Genomic DNA, 22,272 nt, shown 5'->3' with positions numbered 1-22,272 from the left:
CCCAGGACCCTGGGATCATGACCTGAGCTGAAGGCAGATGCTTAACCGACTGAGCCACCCAGGCACCCTTGTTTTTTTCTTTAAACGATGTTTTAATTTAAATAGTTATATTGCCACATTTGGTAACGTGAAAATTAATTCTCCTTCCTACTCTTGGTTGCCTATTTTTCTCTCTCCAGAGGTAACCACTGTTTCCGGTTTCTTGAATATCATGGTAAAGATACTCTGTATGTATCTGTGGTTTTATGTCCCCAGAAGAATTTCGTATTTTTTTTTAATTAAAAATTTTTTTTTTTTAACATTTCATTTATTTGTCAGAGAGAGTGAGCGCATGCACACAAGCAGGGGGAGCGACAGGCAGAGGGAGAAGCAAGCTCCCCGCTGAGCAGGGAGCCCGATGCGGGGCTCAATCCCAGGACCCTGGGATCATGACCTGAGCCGAAGGCAGACGCTTAACCGACTGAGCAACCCAGGCGCCCCAGAATTTCGTATTTTTGTTTTTAAAGGCTAGAGAAGACTTGAGTGTCCTTGAGACAGAAGGAAAAGAAAGAGAAGAGAGGTGGAGATTGAAGAACCAAATTACAGGGGAATGACTAAATCAAGATCTTAGAGGAGGCAGGAGAGGGTACAATTTGTGGTGTAGGCATACGCTTCCGGGAGAAGAGCGGGCCCTCTGCAGAGCTAGGAAGGGCAGTTTGATGGCAAAAGTTTCCTCATGTTGTCTCCCTTAGATGGCCTAAGTCTCCTTGGCCTGGTGGTGGCACAGGGAGGGGACCGTGGAGGTAGCCTGGTGGCTTGAGGAGGACAGCAGAGATGTTAAATAGCCACTCGAGACACTAGAGAATACCATAGGACTGTCAGATCCAAAAACCAACCCAAAAATGTTTATTTTGATGATTTATAAAAGAAATACCACCATAGCAACTTAAAGCTATTTACAGATTAAAAAAGAAATGTACAGAAATGTATCCACACCATATTACATGAATCAGTTTTACTCAAAATGTTACAGGTAGTGTTGAACAAACATAACAAAACATAAATCAAGTTCTAAATCACATAAATGCCCTCCAAGCATGCTCAAAAGCCACTGGAAGCTGGTTTGGGGAAAACCTGGAAAACATGATTTTAGGAACCATAAGTAAGGATTATTCCACCACTGGTTGTAGATGATGGGGCCAAATAAAAGTCACTTCAACTTTCAACTGCAACCAGAAGCTTACATGTAGACAAAAGGAAAAAAAATGTGAGAGTTTTAAAATTGTTTTACTTATTCTGGTGAAGCCCAGAGAACACAGGGACTTGGAAATTTATATTCTAATCCACGTGAAAGTAGTTTTAATCAAGGATGATTTTATTTGTAGTTAATTGGGCATCACACCGTTCTCTTGCAGGTTACATGCCAATCAATATTCCAGTGTGCCGGGAAGGGAAAAGTGTGAGGATTTGTATCAAGACTGCAGCGGTGGATCTTGCTGCCTGGGCCTACTTGCGGCTTTCTCGACACGTTAACAGCGCCCAGGGGAAGAACGCCATCTGAAGACTTGGCGCTGACCCTGGTCTTGGATGCTGCCTCTGATAAATGCTGGGCACCGTCCCTGAAGCCAGTGAGGGAATGCTTGGCAGCCTCCTGGGCATGCTTCCCTCCGTGTGGTTGCCAGGCCAAATTATACCGTGGCTGGCAGCTCCGTGGAGATGCTACCATTTGAGACCTAAGTGTCAGGGATTGTGGCCGACATAATTTGTATGAGCAAAGTGGTCAAAAACAGGTGTTGACCAAGACCTGAGAATTATTATCTAGTGTAATTAAGCAAAGGGATAGAAGGGTCCACTTCCACTCATTCCTTCAAGGATGCCCCTTAAAAATAAATAGAACTCCCCTACTTTATATTGCCTGATTTACAGCCGGATATGTGACCCTCAAGTCTAAGTTTCAGGATACATGTTATTAATGATTAAAAATAGCTAATTTTACTAATCTGGCAACTTGTGACATTTCATGATTACAAGCCTTAAAAATTTCATCCAATTTTTTTCTTATATGTAGAATGCATACACATTTAAAATATCAAAGGCACTTTTAGGTTACATGATAAACAAAAATACGTTAATAGAGACAGGATTATTTATTGGTTCCTTCAGTTTCTGTGTCCATGTCGATCATCGAGAGCCCAGTTTTGCACTTCACCTTTGGCGAATAGCGAGAAGAAAATGGCACCGAACACATTTATAGCAGCAGCGATACAGAAAACTGTTTGCCATTCTCTAATAGTGTTCTATAGGGAGAAAGAAAAACATGCACATGAAAAAAAATTTTGTTTATAGTCCACTTTATAGAAAAGGTAGAGTCACAAGACTGTTACAACAGTAGCATTATTCATAAAAGCCTCATGCTGAAAACAACCCAATGTCCATCAACAGTGAAACTGAGGTATATTTGCTCCATGGAATACTATACAGCAACTAAAATGAATGAGCTAAAACAACACAGATGCATCTCACAAACGAAATGTTATGCCAAGAAGCCAGACACAAATGAGTATGTATTGAATGACTGCATTATATAAAATTCCATTATATAAAAGCTCAAAATTACACAAAACTAATCCACAGTGTTAAAAGTCGGAGTAGTGGCTCCTCTTACCAGGATGAAAGGGGAATGGCAGCAAGGAGCACCCAGAGGCTTTGCAAGAGAGGTAACGTTCTGTTTCTGGACTGGGTGTTGGTTACACGAGTGGATTAACTTTGTGAAAATTCATCCACCCCTATACTTAGGATTTGTGTATTTTTACAACACCATTTATTCAAAGTTTACTCAGGTTTACTCCAAATAAAACATGTGGCATGTCTTTCAAACATGTGTTACTAGGAAAGTAGTATGCTTGCCCATCATCTTCCAAGTTCTTAGGTGGGAGATACAAGGGGCAGATCAAGTAAGGATGAGTTAAGATGGACTTTGAATTTCAAGTTTGAGGCCTGGCACAGAGAGCTCCTGAATGGCCCACAAAACAGGACACGGATGGGATCTGCCAGTTAAGAGATCAACAGAACACAATTGTTTAGTGTATAGTACAGTGGTATAAAAACATCAGGCAGCTAGCTAATTTCTGGGTCATGTGACTAACTTAAACAACCATTTTTTGGATTTTGCAATGTCAGTGTAACCAGAATGCACTACATCTACAGCATGTAGAAAAGAAAAAACAAGTAGGGGAATTGGCAATGAGGAAGAAAAAGGAAAGGCACTAGGAAGCTAGTATGAGGTCATTCATTTAGGAAAAAAGGAAAAGCATGGAGAAAGAGAGCACTCTCTTGTTAAGTTATGCTTATCTGAGATGCATGTATTTCGGTGAAAAAAAATCTTAGAAATCCATTGTAATTTTAGTAACATTTTCATATGCTAACAATGTGTTACTTATTTGTACTCTGCTCATTCTGCAAAGTTTTTGAGGCAGTGCAGTAATTTTTAATTGTGAGCAATTACAATTGTAAAGGCAAATGTGTGTTTTTCCTTTCTTTTTTTTTAAGATTTTCTTTCTTTATTTATTTAGAGTGAGAGAGTGAGTGCGTGCGTGCAGGGGGAGGGGCAGAGGTAGAGGGAGAGAGAGAATCCCAAGCAGACCCCACACTGAGCGCAGAGCCAGATGCAGGGCTCTATCCCATCACCCCAAGATCATGACTTGAGCTGAAATCAAGAGTCTGATGCTCAACCGATTCAACCACTCAGGTGCCCCTGTGTTTTCCTTTTAAAAAATAATATCCTTTTAATAACATTAAACAAATGCTATGATACCATATCCAAAATCCAGTTCGGTTCCCACTTTACAAACGTTTCAAGACTTTAACTGAGGAATCCAGATATCTCTAGCAGAAATACTATAATTAGCCATAATAAGTGAAATTAATACATGGTTTACTTAGGTTCCCATGGTTTACTTAGGTTCCTGTGTTGCCACAGTGCTCCATGAAGATAAGGTTAAACATTTCTGATGTGTGCATATTGAGACACACAATTCTAGAAAAAAAACCAAAACAAAACTTTCCCAATGTCCCTTTCTATTAAGTGAGAGAAAACAGTAACAAGGAGGCTCGGATTCATTCAAGTAAGGAATCAGAAATGGTGGGAGCAGGGGTGCCTGGGTGGCTCAGTCGGTTAGGCGACCGACTCTTGATTTCAGCTCAGGTCATGACCTCAGGGTCCTGGGATCAAGCCCCACATCAGGCTCCCTGCTCAGTGGGGAGTCTGCTTGTCTCCTTCTGCCCCCCACCTCCCGTTCGCATGATCTCTCTCTCTTAAATAAATAAATCTTAAAAAAAAAAAAAGAAAGAAATGGTGGGAGCAGAGAAGAAACAGGAACACCCACTGTGGCAAACACCTATACGGCCGAAATCAGTATATTTGGTAGTGAGAAAGTTTGTAAGCATATTCTGAAATTCTAAGGATTAGATGGTGTTAATTTGATCACAGAGACAGAGAGAAAATTAAGTCTCTTAGAGGTTTAAGTCAGCCTCTTGAAAACTGTATTTCACCAGGCTTTAGATTTTTTTAAACAGTAGAAAATTGGAGTTGGGGGTCCTTTATTTTTATTTCTTACACATTGTGGGCAACTTGCACAGTGCTGAGTCTCTGCTGACTGATGAGGCACCACGCTGCCTTCCAGCTGGCGGTGGGACCACCCCTGGGCCCACGGTGTTTCGGAGGCTCAGTGCCCTTCCCACACCCGGCTCACTCCTCCAGGGCTCCCTCCTCACAAATTGCGTGCTCTCTCCCCTGTGCCCACAGCACTCTGCACACATTCTTTTCTGCAGCATTCGTCACTGTACTTTAACTATTCGATTATGTGCGATCTCTAAATGATGCGTTTCACAAGTGTAGAAGCTTGTCATTTTGCCTTTGGATCCTCAGTATCTGGCGTATTAATAATCACTCATGAAATGCCCGTAGATCCGTGTTTGACTGTTTCAGGGCTCACTAACTCATAAGACAGCCCATTCCATATAGTAGACAGCTTGGAGCAGAGAATTTTCCTATTGTGTCCTCATTACTTCTCTTCATCTGTCTTTGTGGAACTGCCAAGAATAAGTCACCATGTTCCGTGTGGTCATCCTTCACTATGTGAAGACATCTACCGTGTCTTCGCGAGTCTTCTGCTCCTCTCAGTGGTGTTCATTTCCCTGTTCCTTACTCATTCCCACATGACTTCCTGATACCTCACCTTTGTGGATCCACTACTTTTTTTTTAAAATTAATTAATTAATTAATTTGACAGAGACACAGAGAGAGAGGGAACACGAGCAGGGGGAATGGGAGAGGGACAAGCAGGGAGCCTGATGCGGGGCTCGATCCCAGGACCCTGGGATCATGACCCGAGCCGAAGGCAGACGCTTAACGACTGAGCCACCCAGGTGCACCTGTGGATCCACTTCTTGAATGAATTTACATTGCCAGTTTTTCTTTGTTCAAACCAAAGACACAAGTTATTTATCTTGTATAATATCACCACTTTTAAGTACTTGTGTGGTGTCAGCTACAACATCTTCGCTGAACTTAGTTCTATTGTTTCGTCTAAAAACCAAAGAGTGTTCTTTGAAAATATACTTTCCTGTCCATTATGGCATTTAGCTTTTTGTTGACATAAAGAACCACATAAGAATAAACATTCAGAATTTTACTCTTAATTAAAATATGCTCAATTTTGACACAGATGTGCAGGCTTAAGTGAACTGTGGAGACCTTTGCAGTTTATAAGCAAATTATTTACTTACATCAGGGGTCAGACTTTTAGCAATGACAGGCCCAACCATTCCTGGAATAGTGGCAAATGTATTTGTGATGCCCAGGAGGATACCAGCATACCTGCGGAAACATTTTCATAGAGGTTTATTATTATGTTACACATTTAAGTGGCTTTTTTTTTAAAAAGATTTTATTTGTTTATTTGCTAGAGAGAGAGAGAGAGAGTGACAGTACAAGCAGGGGGAGTGGGAGAGGGAGAAGCAGGCTTCCCGCCGAGCAAGGAGCCCGATGTGTGACTCTATCCCAGGACCCTGGGATCATGACCTGAGCCGAAGGCAGACGCTTAACCGACTGAGACACCCAGGCGTCCCTAAGTGGCTTCTTTCAACAGATAGCTATATTACTTCCAGAACACTCTGTATTCTTGTGAAATTTCATGTCTAAATGAAATGTCTTACTAAGTTGGACTGAATATATTTAACTGGTGAAAAACCTGCATTTCAATAGTTAATAAGCATTCTAATATTACACAGGGGAACGCAGTCACTGAAATGAAAATCCTTTTTTTTTTTTAAAGAATCAGCTTTTTAAAAGATTTTATTTATTTATTATTATTTATTTGACAGAGAGAGAGAGACAGCGAGAGAGGGAACACAAGCAGGGGGAGTGGGAGAGGGAGAAGCAGGCTTCCCGCTGAGCAGGACCCTGGGATCCCAGGGTCCTGGGATCATGACCCAAGCCGAAGGCCGATGCTTAACAACTGAGCCACCCAGGTGCCCCAAATGAAAATCTTTCTTATAGTGATTTAGAAAAGTGTTGAGATTGGGCGCCTGGGTGGCTCAGCCGTTGGGCGTCTGTCTGCCTTTGGCTCGGGTCATGATCCTGGGGTCCTGGGATCGAGCCCTGCGTCGGGCTCCCCGCTCAGCGGGAAGCCTGCTTCTCCCTCTCCCACTCCCCCTGCTTGTGTTCCCTCTCTTGCTGTGTCTCTCTCTGTCAAATAAATAAAATAAAGTCTTTAAAAAAAAAAAAAGAAAAGTGTTGAGACTGATTTTCGTACAGGGTACAGGACTATATTAGATAGGAAGTTTGATGTGTCTTAAGGTTCTTTAGTTAAAAAAAAAAAAGAATTTATTTCCTGATTACAAAATCTATTTCATTGTTGAAAATTAAAAAAAAAAATAAGAAGAAAAAATTACCTTTGTCCTTCCATATAGAGATAATCAACATTAACACTTCGGTAAATATCCTAATTATTTTTATTTATATGTATATATTTCTTTCTTTCTTTTTTTTTAAAGATTTTATTCATTTATTTGAGAGAGAAAGTATGAGAGAGAGAAAGCATGAGAGGCAGGAGGGTCAGAGAGAGAAGCAGGCTCCCCACCTAGCAGGAAGCCCAATGCGGGACTCAATCCTGGGACTCCAGGATCATGACCTGAGCTGAAGGCAGATGCTTAACCGACTGAGCCACCCAGGTGCCCCTATATTTCTCATATATTATTATAGAAATGAGATAATATTGAACATAACAATTTCGCAACTTACGTGTTCCACTTACTATATGTATATGCTTATAGCTAAGTCCTTGCATACTTCCCAGAAATAGACAAGTTTGGTATACATTGTTTGTGTGTGTGTATAACAAAAAATGCATTTTTAATAAGTTCAGGAAAAGTTGATTTATTTTAAGGGTAAAGCTTAGAGGAGTGGAATATTCTTAGCTATGTTTAGATGCGAATCTTTAAAGAAAGAATTCCTGCTTGTATTTGGAAAGTGCTAATGATCTGTTGATTTCTCCAATACATAAGGAATGTATGTAGACTAAGGAAGGCTGAATGAAATGCTTATTTTCCATAAAGAAGTCATATTGACTGCTAATCAGGAGACCTAAAGATCTGTGACTCCCAATTCTACCATGTGACCTTGGCCAGTTAGTGATAGATTATTTCCCTTATCATTCATGGGTTCATAGATGTATACATGTAACATACCTGCTGGTCCATGTGAGTTCCCCCGCAACCCACCAAGTACACTAAAACATTATTTTTGAGTACAACATACATATGGAAATGTACATAGACCGTAAGTGTACAGCGTGATGAATTTCTATAAAGTGAACAGAACCATGTCATTAGCCCCCAATCAAGAAACAGAATCTACCGGAATAAACATTTTTAAGGACATTTTACATATGGCTGAACTGTCTCTCAAACTGTATAAGCTTTAATTTGAATAATCATAATTTTGTGAGGTCACCCCTATTCAAAAACTTACAAGGATGGTTTCATGCTTACCCTAAGAAGATTGTAATCTTTGGCCTGATTTGCAGTGGCCTGGCCCTGGTCCATGTACCTCGTCTTACTGCTGCATAATACGGAACTTCAGATTCAGAGAGCTCTCATTCCAGCCAATCACGTCTGCTACGCTCATTCCGGTTAGCTATCTGTACTCAGCATACCCTACTCGCTATCTGAAATCCATACTCTTTCTGTCCAGACCACTTGCTTAGCACCTCTTCCACGAAGCTTTCTTTGTCTAGTTCAGCTCATATTGAGCTCTGTCTTCCCAGAACTTTATTGTCCCTAAAGCTAGTGCTATGGGTTCTAAGAGGCAATTGTTCTATAATTCAAGTTTGCTATTTCCGATTCCACAGTCTCACTGCAAACTCATGTTTTATTCCCCTTTATTATTTCCAGGGCCAGTACATATATGCTCATTCAATACATGTGACCAGAGAAGTGGCATGTGACCCGCAGTTGTGCCAGGTCCTGTCCACAGACCCCGGGGGCACTGGCTGTGCTGGCTGCTGGAGCTTCGTCCCACAGACACAAACACCTCTCTTGGGTACTGGCTCCAAAGGGTGCTGATTCCCGATCAGGAATTTCATAGAAATGGAACCACACAGTATGCAACCTTTTGGATTACATGGGGGGTTGCTAAACATCTTCCCAAGTCGCTGTGTGTATCCATTGTTCATTTGTTTTTTATTGCTCTCTCTCTTTTTAATTGAAGAAACTGGGATTTTATCCTATAGACAGTCCTACATTCTGTATTGTGTAGGCTGAATCCCTGAGATATCATTCAGCATAATCTTATGTTCCCTGCATTTCCTGTACACTGATAGTATCTAGACTCTAGATCACAGAGGGCACATTAGATTTAGCTTTGATATTTTTAGCAAGAAAATTTAAAGATGGGGGCGCCTGGGTGGCTCAGTCGTTAAGCGTCTGCCTTCGGCTCAGGTCATGGTCCCAGGGTCCTGGGATCGGGCCCCACATCGGGCTTCCTGCTCCGCGGGAGGCCTGCTTCGCCCTCTCCCACTCCCCCTGCTTGTGTTCCCTCTCTCTCACTGTGTCTCTCTCTCTGTCAAATAAATAAAATTTAAAAAAAAAAAAGAAAATTTAAAGATGGTGATGAAGTTAAAAATTGGTTAACTAAGTAAATGGCATTTATAATTTATTTTTCCTTTTTTTTTTTTTTTTAAAGATTTTTTATTTTTTGACAGAGAGACGGCGAGGGAGGGAACACAAGCAGGGGGAGTGGGAGAGGGAGAGCAGGCCTCCCGCCAAGGAGGGAGCGCAATGCGGGGCTCGATCCCAGGACCCTGGGATCATGACCAGAGCCGAAGGCAGACGCTTAATGACTGAGCCACCCAGGCGCCGCTATAATTTATTTTTCATAAAAATCATCTAGGTAGGTGGCGCCTGGGTGGCTCAGTCGTTAAGCGTCTGCCTTCGGCTCAGGTCATGATCCCGGGGTCCTGGGATCGAGTCCCACATCGGGCTCCCTGCTCAGCGGGAAGCCTGCTTCTCCCTCTCCCACTCCCCCTGCTTGTGTTCCCTCTCTCGCTGTCTCTCTCTTTGTCAAATAAATAAATAAAACCTTTAAAAAAAAAAAAAGAAGAGGAAGAGAGAGAAATCGCTCTATCTCTGTGAGTATTGACCAAGGAAAGGCTATGTGAGCACACAGGGAGAAGGAGGCCGTCTGCAAGCAAGGAAAAGAGATCTCACCAGAACCTGACCGTGCTGACACCCTGATCTCCGACTTCCAGCTTCCAGAACTGTGAGAAAATAAACTATTTTTTTAAGCTACCCAGTCTATGGCATTCTGAATGGCAGCCCGAGTGCCTAAATAAAACATCCTGCTGAACCTAAGTCAATGATCTACAAACATCACAAATTTTTATGTTCAAAACTCATTTGTACTGGAAACAATAACAAAAGCACACGGCACAGGTCTTTTTGGCTTATGCCCTTTAGGGAGTGTATCTTAAATTAACCAAGCTTGGCAGAATCTGTCTTTTTTTTTTTTTAAACCATTAACACCTTGGCAGTAGGAGGAACTACCTGCAATGTTGCCAGGCCTTTTCAGTGACAGATATTAAGTGCAGATGAATGCTGTGAAATCCTAAGTGTCAGCACCAAGAAACTCATTCAAGTATTTATATTACACTTGGCCAGGAAGGGCCATGAGAGGTGGATGACTGCTGGGAAAAAGGATGTTGTACAGACCCAGTGTGCATTCTGTGTTGGGGGAGTACTGGAGTGCTGTGGGATTAATCGTTAAAAATCTCTCCAATTCCCCTGTATCCGGGCAACAAAATTATCCACAGAAAATCTCTATTTTAATCTAGAGAGAAAGAGGCTTGGAAAATACCACGAACACATCTTTATGTTAATAGGATTACTGATTGTTTGTTCAAAAACCTTATGTCAGGGATGGCTCTAAGTTTATATATATATCCCATTTTAATAGTAAAATCCACTCCAGGAGGTAGGGATTACTATCTCCATACTACAGATGAAGAAAGACTGTAAAATGTTACCCCATTTGTCTGACTCCAAATCAGTACTTAGTATTATAAGGTTATAATCTATAATGCTGCCTTGTTAATAAAACTGCCATAGTCATCACTGAATTCATTCTGTAGGAAATACCAGTTTTCTGGAGCTTAATTTTTCACCATAAGCTTCAGTGCTGAATGCTTAAAGGTCTGTGGCCCTCAAATGTTCTTGTTCTAACTATCAGAGTGTTATCCAGTGCATGGGCACTCAGCTTTTTTTTTTTTTTTTAGTATTTTTATTTATTTATTTGACAGAGAGAGACACAGCGAGAGAGGGAACACAAGCAGGGGGAGTGGGAGAGGGAGAAGCAGGCTTCCCGCAGAGCAGGGAGCCCGATGCGGGGCTCGATCCCAGAACCCTGGGATCATGACCTGAGCCGAAGGCAGATGCTTAACGACTGAGCCACCCAGGCGCCCTGTGGGCACTCAGCTTTTACCAAAGAAAAAGCAACTAAGCAACAACATGGTCAAAAGATATGTAATCCCCTAGTTAACCAAAACATGGAGAACTAGAAACAACTAGTATCCTTTAAACCAAGAAATTCTAGTTGGAAAATAAAAACTGCAAGCTCATCTAAAGGGTTGAATCAAAATAGAAGGGAGGGAAATAATTTTAACTTTGATGTGATTACCTTACATTTGTACAGTGATATATTTTTAAAAGTTACATATGTTGTTCACATATATATATATATGTTGGTCACAACCAGAAATCTGGTGGTAAGCACGTGGTGCATACATGTACTTACTATTCTCCCAACTTCTACAACTACTTGTTGGCATCATTTATGTTACTAAACTGTTTAGTTTCATACTATATCTAGATAAATGTTTTTTTTTTTTACTTATGACTCACAAAATGCCAGGGCTGGAACAGAGTCTTCAAGATATGAAGTTCAACCACTCAGCTGGTGCTTGAAGCCCAGTTCCAGGATCCTGCCTGCCCATCATCCAGTATATGCTTCAGGACGTGTGACCTTATCACACTTCAAGATACCAGAAGCTTCTACAGATGCAAACAGGGGCCATGTTAGTTTCATGTTTGTGTCTTCAACATTTGGTAGAGTGCCTGGGCATGCTGTTTGTTAAATAACTAGATCCATTAATCAGCACGCTATGACACTGAAATTTAGTAATTACACATCCATCTCATTGTACATCCAATTCATCTTTTCCCAACTTATCCAAAAGGTTATCATGGGAGATCTAGTTGAAATCCTGATGTACCATATACACTGTGTTCCCTCTATGTATGAGGCTAAAAATGTTGAGAAATTAGACCATTTTGCTATTTTGGCTGTTAATGATCCAACGGTTACTCCTCAGTAATCAGTATTTTCTTTTCTAAGAGCTCACCAATCAGCCCTTTAATATTTTACTTGGATTGATTTGTGACCCTGGTCATGGCACCTGACTCAGTTTGCCAGAAAATAATAGTTTATTGTGTTATGTGCAAATGAACTTACTACATTATGAGCTAAGTGTATATGTGAGTGTGTATGTGTTCTATTTAATCCTCACAACAATCTTATAAGGTAAGTACTATGTATATTTGTTTTGTTTTGTTTTTCCCCCTCCCAGAAGCTCTTGCCAGATTCCAGAGCTCCTGAAGGATTGAAGGCACCTGATGAATCCTGAATTACATTTCAGCTCCATGAAATGGAGTGGGTGTCTTACTACCTTCTTTCTGGCTAGCTTGGTTAGTCAGTCAATTTTACGTTCCTTACAATTTTTACTTCTCATATTTATTTACTTAGTTTTAAAATAAACTCACATAAACTGAGGCAACCAGAGTATGTATCTGTTCTTGGCAATGAGTTCTTTACCCTGAGTTCTCAAAATAACTACTAGACAATGACCAATTTTTAAGATCTTCAAGAGACAACCTGATGTAGCAGAAAGATCCCTGAATCATGTTGCTGAGACCTGGATTCAAATCTCAGGTCTGCCATTTACTAGGGGTGACTTTGGAAGCCACATAATTCCTCTGTACCTGAGTTTCTCCTTCTTCAAAACGAGTTCTTTGTGTTCCCACCTTCATGTGTTGTAGTGGATATTACCAGTGGCCTCCTCAGCATCCATTCCCATGAGGTTTGGGGATACTGACTCCTTTACCTCTAACTTTAGGGGGGGTGCTAATTGTCCTAAAGTCAAATGGTATTCTCTTGGCCATAGGGGTTGGTTCAGGGGTGGATATGTGACTTGCTTTGTTTCAGTCAAAATGAAGCCCAGGACTTACTTCCATGGTTGAGAGAGAAAAGGATCCTTTTCTTCCTTGACTGATGTGAGTAAAGAAGCACACAATTCTGGTAGTTACTGGCAATCATTTCATTGTGTGATTTAACAAGCACACCCAGTCTTAGGATAAAACTAGTATCATGAAAGCTAGAGAGTGGAAAAGAAATGAATCTTTGGTAATATTAGTGGACAGCTGATGTCAACTCTTGCCTGAAGCCAACTGTCACTGGATTTTACACTAAAGTGAATCAATACACTATGCTGTTTAGCCCAGCTTGAATTAGGATTTCTATTATTTCAACTAAAAGCATCTGAGAGATAACACAGCCAGGATATCTTTTGTGCCCAAACTCTCAATTCCCATATCCCTTTGAGTGTTCATCAACCCTTAGCTTGTTAAAATCTCAAGCCTAAATCAATTCTACAGCACATTTTCAATCCTATACTTGGGCTGCTGAAACCACTGGAAGAACAACTCTGTAAAATAGAGAAAGTATAAAACTCATCTCCAATTGCAGCTGATCCTCGTCAATGCCAGAAACCCCTTCAATGAGTTCTTAGTGACAAATTTCCCCGGTAGCTAGTTTGAACTTTTATGATTCTCGAGTCTTTTTCTCCACACCTATCTTCTTTCTTAGTCTTAAGAATGAACCTGAGTCCCATGTCACAGAGAAATCAAAGACTAACAGTTAAAGACTTTTCAATTAGTTATCTACTGCTGCACTATAAATTACTTCAAGCCTTGCAGCTGTGGACAACAAATATTTATCATCTCTCAGGGTCTCTGGGTCAGGAATATAGAAGTGGTTTAGCTGGGCGGCTCCGGCTCAGAATTTCTCATGACGTTTCGGTCATGTTGGCTGGGGCTGCATTATCCACTTCTAAGCTCACTCACGTGGCTGCAGGTGATGGCCTCAGCTCCCCCCATGTGGGCCTTGCCACAGGGCTCCTAAGTGTCCTCCCTACGTGGCAGATGAGTCATCTGAGACAGAGAGCAAGGAAGCTGCTGTGAGGCCTTTTATGACCTAGTCAGATATCACTACTTTTACCATATCATTAGAAACAAGTCACTAAATCTAGCCCACACTCAAAGGAGTGTTCCCTCCAAGTGTTGAAGAATGTGTGGACATATTTTGAATCACTACAATCCTCAAGTTCTCATCTCACTCACCTCAAAACTTTTCTTTAACTGAACCCACTTTACTACCTTCCATCTCTTCTCATTTGAAAGCTAATCCCTCCACTTGGGCTCTGATTCTCATCCCTTCCTGACTTCTACCAATCAGTAACTGTCACTTCTTTCTTTCAGCTTTAACCTTTCATTGTTTATTGGACTTCTTTTCTCACTATATGTACAACCTGGGTCTCTTTTGCCTTAAAAAAAACCCCAAACAATCTTCCATCGGTATGTGTCCATCTTTAGCTTTTTCTCTTTCCCTTCATAGTTTATAGTTTTGAAATAGTTGTTTATTGGCAGTGGTTCTCAAATTTTAATGTCCATGAAAACCACCTGGAGGAGCAACAAAATGCAGAGTCCTTCCCTAGCCCTGTGATCAATTATTCTGCTTTATTTTTAACAAGCACTCCTGATGATTTTGATGTGGACGGGCTAAGGATCCCATTTTCGAAATCACTGCTTTATGTTGGCGGTCTTCACTTCCTTATCTTTCCATTCATTTCATAAGTCACTGCAACCTAGCTTCCTTCTCCTTGTTCTATGGAAGCATTTTCACCAAGATGTTTAAAGAACTTCTCCATATGGAGAGGAATATTTTCATTCTTGCTTTACTTGACTTCTCTGTGGCATCTGACACTGTTGATCAAGCCCTCCCTTTGGGGATCCCAATCTCAGCTTATTTTCCTTCTCTTTTTCCTGTTGCATCTTTTCAATTACTCTTGCATCAGGTTCTTCTTTCTCTTGATGAATTCCCAAGGTTTTCATTATTTCCTGAGTAATTTTATCCAATGCTGTGGCTTTATCTACTACTCATATGTTGATGACTCCTAAATTTTTATCTATTATCCAGAGCCCCTTCTTGAATTGAAGACTGGATAATCTTGGCTTTCTTGACAACACATTCTTGATTTTCCTTCTATCTCTCTTGTTGTTCCTTTTTAGTTTCCTTTTCTGGTTATTTCCCCTCTTTCTGGGTGCTAAATGTTTGCCAAGATCCAGTCTTGGGATCGCTTGTCACTCTCTCCCAAGGCAATGCTTATCTTTCAATACTTCAAAATGTGGATTACTATTCCCTAATTTTCATTTCCAATCAGAATGCTCTTCTGAGTTCCAGATCCATAAATCCAACTGCCTATAACTACAATTTTCTAGATGTTTTCACAAATATCTAAAATTTAACATGTCTGAAATTTTTATCTTCCCCCAAGACTCTTCCTCCTTCAGGTATCCCAATTCCAATAAGTGGCACATCCATCTATCCAGCTGCAGATGCAGAATGCCTGGAAATCATCATGCTTGACCTCTCTTTACTCTTCAGGTCTAATCTATTGTCAAGTCCCATCTATTGTATGGGTGCCCTTATATGAAGAGTGAGAGACACTGGAGCTCTTTCTCTCTCTGCACAGATGCATACATGCCTGCAGACACACTGGGGAAAGGCCATGTGAGCACCCAGCAAAAAGCAGCCCATCTGCAAACCAGAAAGAGAGTTCTGACAAGAAACTAACCATGCTGGCATCTTGATCTTGGACTTCAAACTGTGAGAAAATAAATTCTGTTGTTTAAGCCACCCAGTCTATGGTATTTTGTTATGGCAGCCCAAGTAGACTAAGACACACACTGATTTCTTTTTCTACTCATGTAAATTCTTCTCTCAGGAACACCCTATTCCCTTTTCGCCTGGCTGACTTCCTACTCATTCCTCAGACTTGAGCTTAAATGTCATTTCCTCAGAGAGACCCTCCCTTACTCTTTGATCTACATTATATTTATTTGTAATCTCCCATTTTTCTTCAAAAAGTTTTTTATTTGTGTGAACCTTTTGTTTCTACCACCCTAGACCAAAAGCTTCACAGGCCAGAGCTGTCTTTCATGGCTGGTAATTGGCAGGTATTTGATAAATATTTGTCGAAAGAATGAATTATCATAATATATTACAATTGTTTATTTTTTTTTGCTGCTTATTTCCTGAACTAAACTAATCTCCTTGCATGCAGGAGCTGGGTGTTATTTTTTGTAGTGTCATGTAGAGTGTGCTCCATGTATAGTAGGTCCTCCAGACGTGTTTGTTGTAGGAGTGACAGGACTTGACTAGGCCAGGGCCTCACACTTGAAGATGCACAAGAATCACTTGAGGACTTTAACATGCAGATTCCAGTTCAGCAAGTCTGGGGTGAGGCCTGAGATTCTGCATTTCTCATAAGCTCCCACATGATGCTGATGCTCCCGGGCTGTGGACCACACTTTGAGTAAGGGATGAGTTACTGTAAATCCATCCTGGTTCTCACTTTCTATGATTCTATAAACTACATAACAGAACAGTGTCATTTTGTTTAACGCACTTCAAGAGAAATCCCTTCCAGATTCCTTCTCTAATCAGTAGCCTAAAGGAACATATTTTAGTCCTGTAATTATTTGCTATTTCTTTGAATCCTTTCTTGGGTAATCAGTCATCATTCCTACTTTGTAAATCTCAAATACATGCCTCAGGTCACTATGCAGCAATTTGCTTAGGCTTCTTCTATCCTCTGTCCCTCAGAAATGACTTCTCATGCCTTTATTCCTTCAGCTTCAAGGGGTTCTTATTTCCATTGTGTTGTATCAGATCTTTCTTTCTTTCTCTCTCTCTTTCTTTCTTTTTTAAAGATTTTACCCACTTATTTGAGAGAGAGTGAGCACATGAGCACGAGTGGGGTAGGGGCAGAGGGAGAAGCAGGCTCCCCACTGAGCAGGGAGTCCCACACAGGGATCCCCGGACCCCGGGATCATGACCTAGGCCAAAGGCAGATGCTTGACTGACTGAGCCACCCGGGCGCTCCTGTATCACATCTTTCAAATTATCACTAAATTGAACAAAGTTTTCTTGAATTTGCCTTTCAAATTCTTCCTTTCTTTCATCATTATGTTAAACTCCTTTTTTTTTTTTTAAGATTTTACTTATTTATTTGAGAGAGTGAGAGAGAATGATCAAGAGCAGGAGCAGGGGGAGGGGCAGAGGGAGAAACAGACTCCCGTCTGAGCAGGAAGCCCTTCAGGGCTCCATCCCAGGGCCCTGGGATCATGACCTGAGCCGAAGGCAGACGCCTAACGGACTAAGCCACCCAGGTGCCCCTAAACTTCTTTACTTCTTAACTCACCAATAAGTATACTCAACAAGCATTTCCTAGCTTGTAAGGTTCACAAAATTCTTCCCTCTGTTTTGATTTTTTTTTTTTTTTTGACAAAAAACTCTGGTATATTGTAAACAACTTCAACATTAGACATTTGGTCTTGTGATAAAACCAGAGATTTATTCCTTCAACAAATGCTTACTGAGCACACTCTATGTGACAGGCACTGTAATAAAACTTTCATGCATGATCAATCTTGGGATGTGAAAACATGATTACATTGCTAAATAGGATAAGACATATTCGGAGTTTTTTTTTTATCACGATAGACTTTTTACATACAGTGTAATATTTTTACTATACTGATTATCAGGTCCTTATACTTTTAAAAATGTAATTCAGCATTACATTAAAAACACAAAATGTTTTATATTTAAGTGGGATTAATGTAAACTTCTAGTTTAAAGATAAAAATCATATGAAACTATGGAAAAGATGTTTGAACTTCAGAATTTAAATACTGCCAAGATTGTAACTAATGGGTTTAATGATTAATCACATCTATTTCTGGTTCTGAAAGTTTAAATTGATTTTAATGATATGAAATACTATGAAGATAAATGACTCAAGAAGGTACCACTTTCTCTGTAAAATGGGTGACTATTTAGTCAGTATATATCCAATTATTGTTCCTATAAATTTCTTTTTTTTTCTTTTTAAAGATTTATTTATTTATTTATTTGACAGAGAGAGACACAGCGAGAGAGGGAACACAAGCAGGGGGAGTGGGAGAGGGAGAAGCAGGCTTCCCGTGGAGCAGGGAGCCCGATGCGGGGCTCGATCCCAGGACCCTGGGATCATGACCTGAGCCGAAGGCAGACACTTAACGACTGAGCCACCCAGGCACCCCTGTTCCTATAAATTTCTAATTACCAACAAAAATATTACTGTTTAAGGCAAGTAGTTACCATTGTTAGTTAAATAAGCAACTGCCAGATTCAAACTACACAAAAGAATGATAGGCTCTGTAGGCTTATGCAGTTTAACTTTTGTTAGAATTTTGAATCTTGAGGGTCCTTCTACCCCAGGCCCATGATTAGATTAGCAAGGTATAAATTAGTGAGATAAAATAATATGCAGTTACGTATTGTTAATGTATTAATTCCATGAAAGAATTATGTGAAAGTAAATACATATATAAAAAAGTAAATATGTAACATCATATCCATAAAGTATGGCTAAATATTAAAATATGTCTATTTAAATTATTTTGGGCATAAAGTAGAGAGATTGAGAGGACAAAATATCTTAATGAGTAAAATCTCATTTAGATATACTATTTCCTTTTATTCCTAATCTCAGCAAATATTATATTTTCAATCTCAATCTCAATATTATTGTCAATACAAATTTACATAGTACCCTGTGGAATTCACTATTATGCAGATACTTTTTTTTTTTTTTAAGATTTTATTTATTTATTTGACAGAGAGAGACACAGCAAGAGAGGGAACACAAGCAGGGGGAGTGGGAGAGGGAGAAGCAGGCTTCCCGCGGAGCAGGGAGCCCGATGCGGGGCTCGATCCCAGGACCCTGGGATCATGACCCAAGCCGAAGGCAGACGCTTAACGACTGAGCCACCCAGGCGCCCCTATGCAGAGACTTTTAATTTTTATTTATTTATTTTATTTTATTTTTAATTTATTTTTTTAATGTAAGCTCTATGCCCAATGAGGCACTTGAATTCATGACCCCAAGAACAAGAATTGCACGCTCTACTGATTGAGCCAGCAAGGTACCCCTATTTTTTAATTTTTTTAAGTAAGCTCTATGCCCAACATGGGGCTTGAACTCACCACCCTGAGATCAAGAGTCACATGCTCTACCGAGCCAGCCAGGGTCCCCTGTAGATACTTTTTAGAGCTATTTAAATACATATAATGTAGCTGATATGTGAACTCAGCTTTAACCCAGCAATTTCTCTAATTAACAGTTATGATTACAGAAATGAAGAGATAACTAAACAAGTTTCATTTACTAGAATTAGGAAATAATAACATCATAATAAAAGTAATATACATTTAAAGCTGTCATCTTTTGCTACTTTGTAGAGAAAGGCATCCCTACAATTCACTCTAAAAAGATTTACAAGTCTATGCTGGTACCTTTATAATTCTATGAAGGATTGAAGGATCACTTCAACATCCCAAAGATAAGAAAGTAAAAAAAGGCTTAAAACAAGGTCTAGTACATGGTATTCAGCATACAAAAATGTAAAAGAAATAATTTGATAAAATGGCAGACTTTTGTTTCTGTTTGTAAATAAACCTTTGACAACAGTCAATGCTTCAAGTGATTTCTAAGTAGTAACTAACCTCTGCTTAGGAGAGGCAATCTAACTTAGTAATGAAAGCATATGATCTCTTGCCAGGCCCTTAGTTTCTAAACACCACTCTTCACTAAAAGGAACCAGTGTTCCTTGGAGAAATCACTGATTCCAAGGTATTTCAAGGCAGGGAAGATACAAGATGAATCTGGAACATCTAGTTGTTTCATCAAAAAAGAAGTGGTCAAAGAAGAAGCAGGGTGGGGGGTGGTGAGGGGGTGGGGGAATGTCGATAGGCTACAGAGCCAGCTTGAAGGGGCACCTATGGCTAAATCTGAGATAATGTGGGCATAAAAACAGATAAGGACAATAATGGATTATAACTCATTAAATAAATTAGGAATCTCTGAGTCCACACTGATGATAGATAAACAAGTGGAGGAGGAGGGAAGGTCTTCCTTACAACAGAATGCCAACTGATAAATGTGGAGGGAAAGATAGGGTGGAAATACCACTGTTTTGAAGCCATAATGGTAAAAACTGGTTTGGCATGGATCAACAATGGACACTAAATCTAAGTTGGTGGTGGTGAGGGGAGTTTGATGAGGAGCAGGATGTTTGTATGATCTCAAAGCATCTTTCCAGAGATGCTTTATTAGTTGAAGGGGGAAAAAAGTAAGTAGTTATTAGAGAAACTATAACATCTTGACTGGGTGATCAAAATTAATATTACTAGGGGCTTCTGGATAGGATTCCTTGAGGTCACAGGCCAGTGAATCTGGTCAGGGACACAGTATCTGAATCTAATCACTACAAGACATGAGAAAAATCCAGAGTGTGGGCATTCCAGGTATATAGACCAGCATGAGCATAGGGCCAAAGGTGGAAAAGAGTGTGTGTGTGTGTGTGTGTGTGTGTGTGTGTCTTGGGGGATATTTTTTGAAAATAAAGAGCAGTTTAGTTCACCTGGGGCAAAGAATACAAAGTAGATGAGGCAGGGAAGGGAGGAATAAAATTATAAAGACAAATCGGGACCATAATATGGGGGATTTTCCATGTTGGCTGAGAATTCTGTATTTAAATTTAATAGAGAATATAAAAACTGATTTTATTATATAATAGTAAAGAAAGAGCTTTAAAGCAAAGTGTTGACACACAATGAAATCAATACCCAAATATTTTTTTAGAATATGTGAAAGGCTATTTTCTTTCTTCCATTCATGCCATTGATTGAGCACTGACCATGACCCAGCACAGGGCCAGTTCTGGTATGGCTGGGGTCAATAAAATGGACTTGGCCCCTGTGCTCTCAGAGCTTATATTCCCAGAGCTTTTGCTTAGGTTACCTTTTATATCAAATGGTTTCTTGGTCCAATGCCTAAGTGTTGCTGGTTTTCTTTCTTGGTTCCCCACTGTTAAGGGTATATGTAGCACTGCAGTTCCTACTTTTCTTGGTATGATTATATAAATCAACCACTCAACAAGTATGGACTGGGTGTGCCTCTCCTTGTGCAGAAGCTGTGATATGGATATAGAGCATGTCTCAGTCTGATGAGTTTACATCCAAGTTGGAGAGATAAGAAAGATAAGACTTGCATTTAAAATAATTACAAATCAAAGTAAGGCAGTGAATATAAATGCGTCTAGCATAAAATTATAACTGGAATGCACTGAGAAGAGGAAGAGAAAAAAGTAGGCATTAATGGTCCGGAAAGGCCTAATGAAGAACTGGGGTGTGAACTGGGAAGGGTGCAGAGCCGTGGAGAGGAAACAATACTGCCACAGGGGCCGAGAACGAACCTTTAGGAGAAGGCACTGCGAAGTGGCAGATAGGACTCAGCAGGGAGCTGGGCACACTTACAGTCTGATCTATGGAACCTTCTTGGACTTCTTACTTAAGGTACTTATTGAAGGGATGGGAGACTGAGGATTAATAGGAATCAGAAAATTCTGTGGCAGTCCAGGTGTGAAGAATTTGGGATAGGGGAAAGAGGGTACAAGACCACCTATCTTTTCTCCAAAAATAAATTCATATCCATTAAAAATTAAGTGCACCAAATCTTCTGGGTTAAAATATTTACACAGCCCCCTCCTCCACCTTGTCAACTGGACCAAAAGAATCCTAGTAGTATGTGGCCCAGAGAATATTTCCAGAGAGGTAGCTGTAAAAAGAATTCTGGGCTTTAAAAAAAAAAAAAAGAATTCTGGGCTTAAAGGTAAGAATTTTAGGTTCAAGTCTGGGCTCTATCATTTATTAGCTGTGTGATATAAGACAAATCACTTAACTTCTCTGAATCTGAGTCTCTTTAGTCATAAAATAGGTTAAGAATATCTATCTCATTAGGAATGCTTTAAAGATAAAATGAGGTACTGTTTGCGAAAGTGATTTGTAAGCTATCAAGTGCTAGACAAATATATTTGCACATAGCTAAGATAATAATTGGACAAATAACTTGGTCTAGTCTTGGGCATTCATCCATCCAACTAAATGCCCAATATGTGCCAAGCCCCATGGTGAGCCTTGAGGATGGTAAGACAGCGTCTGCCTTCAGAGTTCCTACTCTAGCTGGGTGGACAGACACAAGTTATCATGGGTTATGCATAATGTTTTTATGGGAAACTGTGTACAGAGGTGATGACAGTTAAAAGTTTAAATTTAAAAACAATCTCATGTGTTAACTATCAGGTAAACTGAAATCTTGTTTAAGAATTTATTTTTTTTTTAAGTGTTTTTTTTTAATTTGCGGGGGGAGGAGAGGTGCAGAGGGAGAGGGAGAGAGAGTCTTAAAGCAGACTCCTCACTGAGCAGGAGTGGGGGGGTGAGTCTTCTGCCATGTGGGG

At 40.2% G+C, this 22,272-nt stretch overlaps 1 protein-coding gene across 2 annotated transcripts in view; it reads right to left on the bottom strand.

Annotated features, from left to right (window-relative positions):
• Positions 1-875: 875 nt before the first annotated feature.
• SLC17A5 (solute carrier family 17 member 5) overlaps positions 876-22,272 on the bottom strand; it is a 49,256-nt gene continuing 27,859 nt past the window's right edge. For both annotated transcript variants that reach the window (XM_032409456.1, XM_032409457.1), the window contains 2 exons: positions 5,767-5,857; positions 876-2,276 (listed from right to left, as the gene is read on the bottom strand). In XM_032409456.1, coding sequence (XP_032265347.1) covers positions 2,139-2,276; positions 5,767-5,857 — 229 coding nt within the window. In that variant the 3' untranslated portion in view covers positions 876-2,138. The remainder of the gene's footprint in view (positions 2,277-5,766; positions 5,858-22,272) is intronic.

This window comes from Phoca vitulina, unplaced genomic scaffold (assembly GCF_004348235.1).
Source record: "Phoca vitulina isolate PV1807 unplaced genomic scaffold, GSC_HSeal_1.0 scaffold11, whole genome shotgun sequence".
Taxonomy (NCBI): Eukaryota; Metazoa; Chordata; class Mammalia; order Carnivora; family Phocidae; genus Phoca; species Phoca vitulina.
The sequence above is the reverse complement of the archived record's forward strand: the minus strand, read 5'-3'. Positions and strand labels throughout refer to the sequence as shown.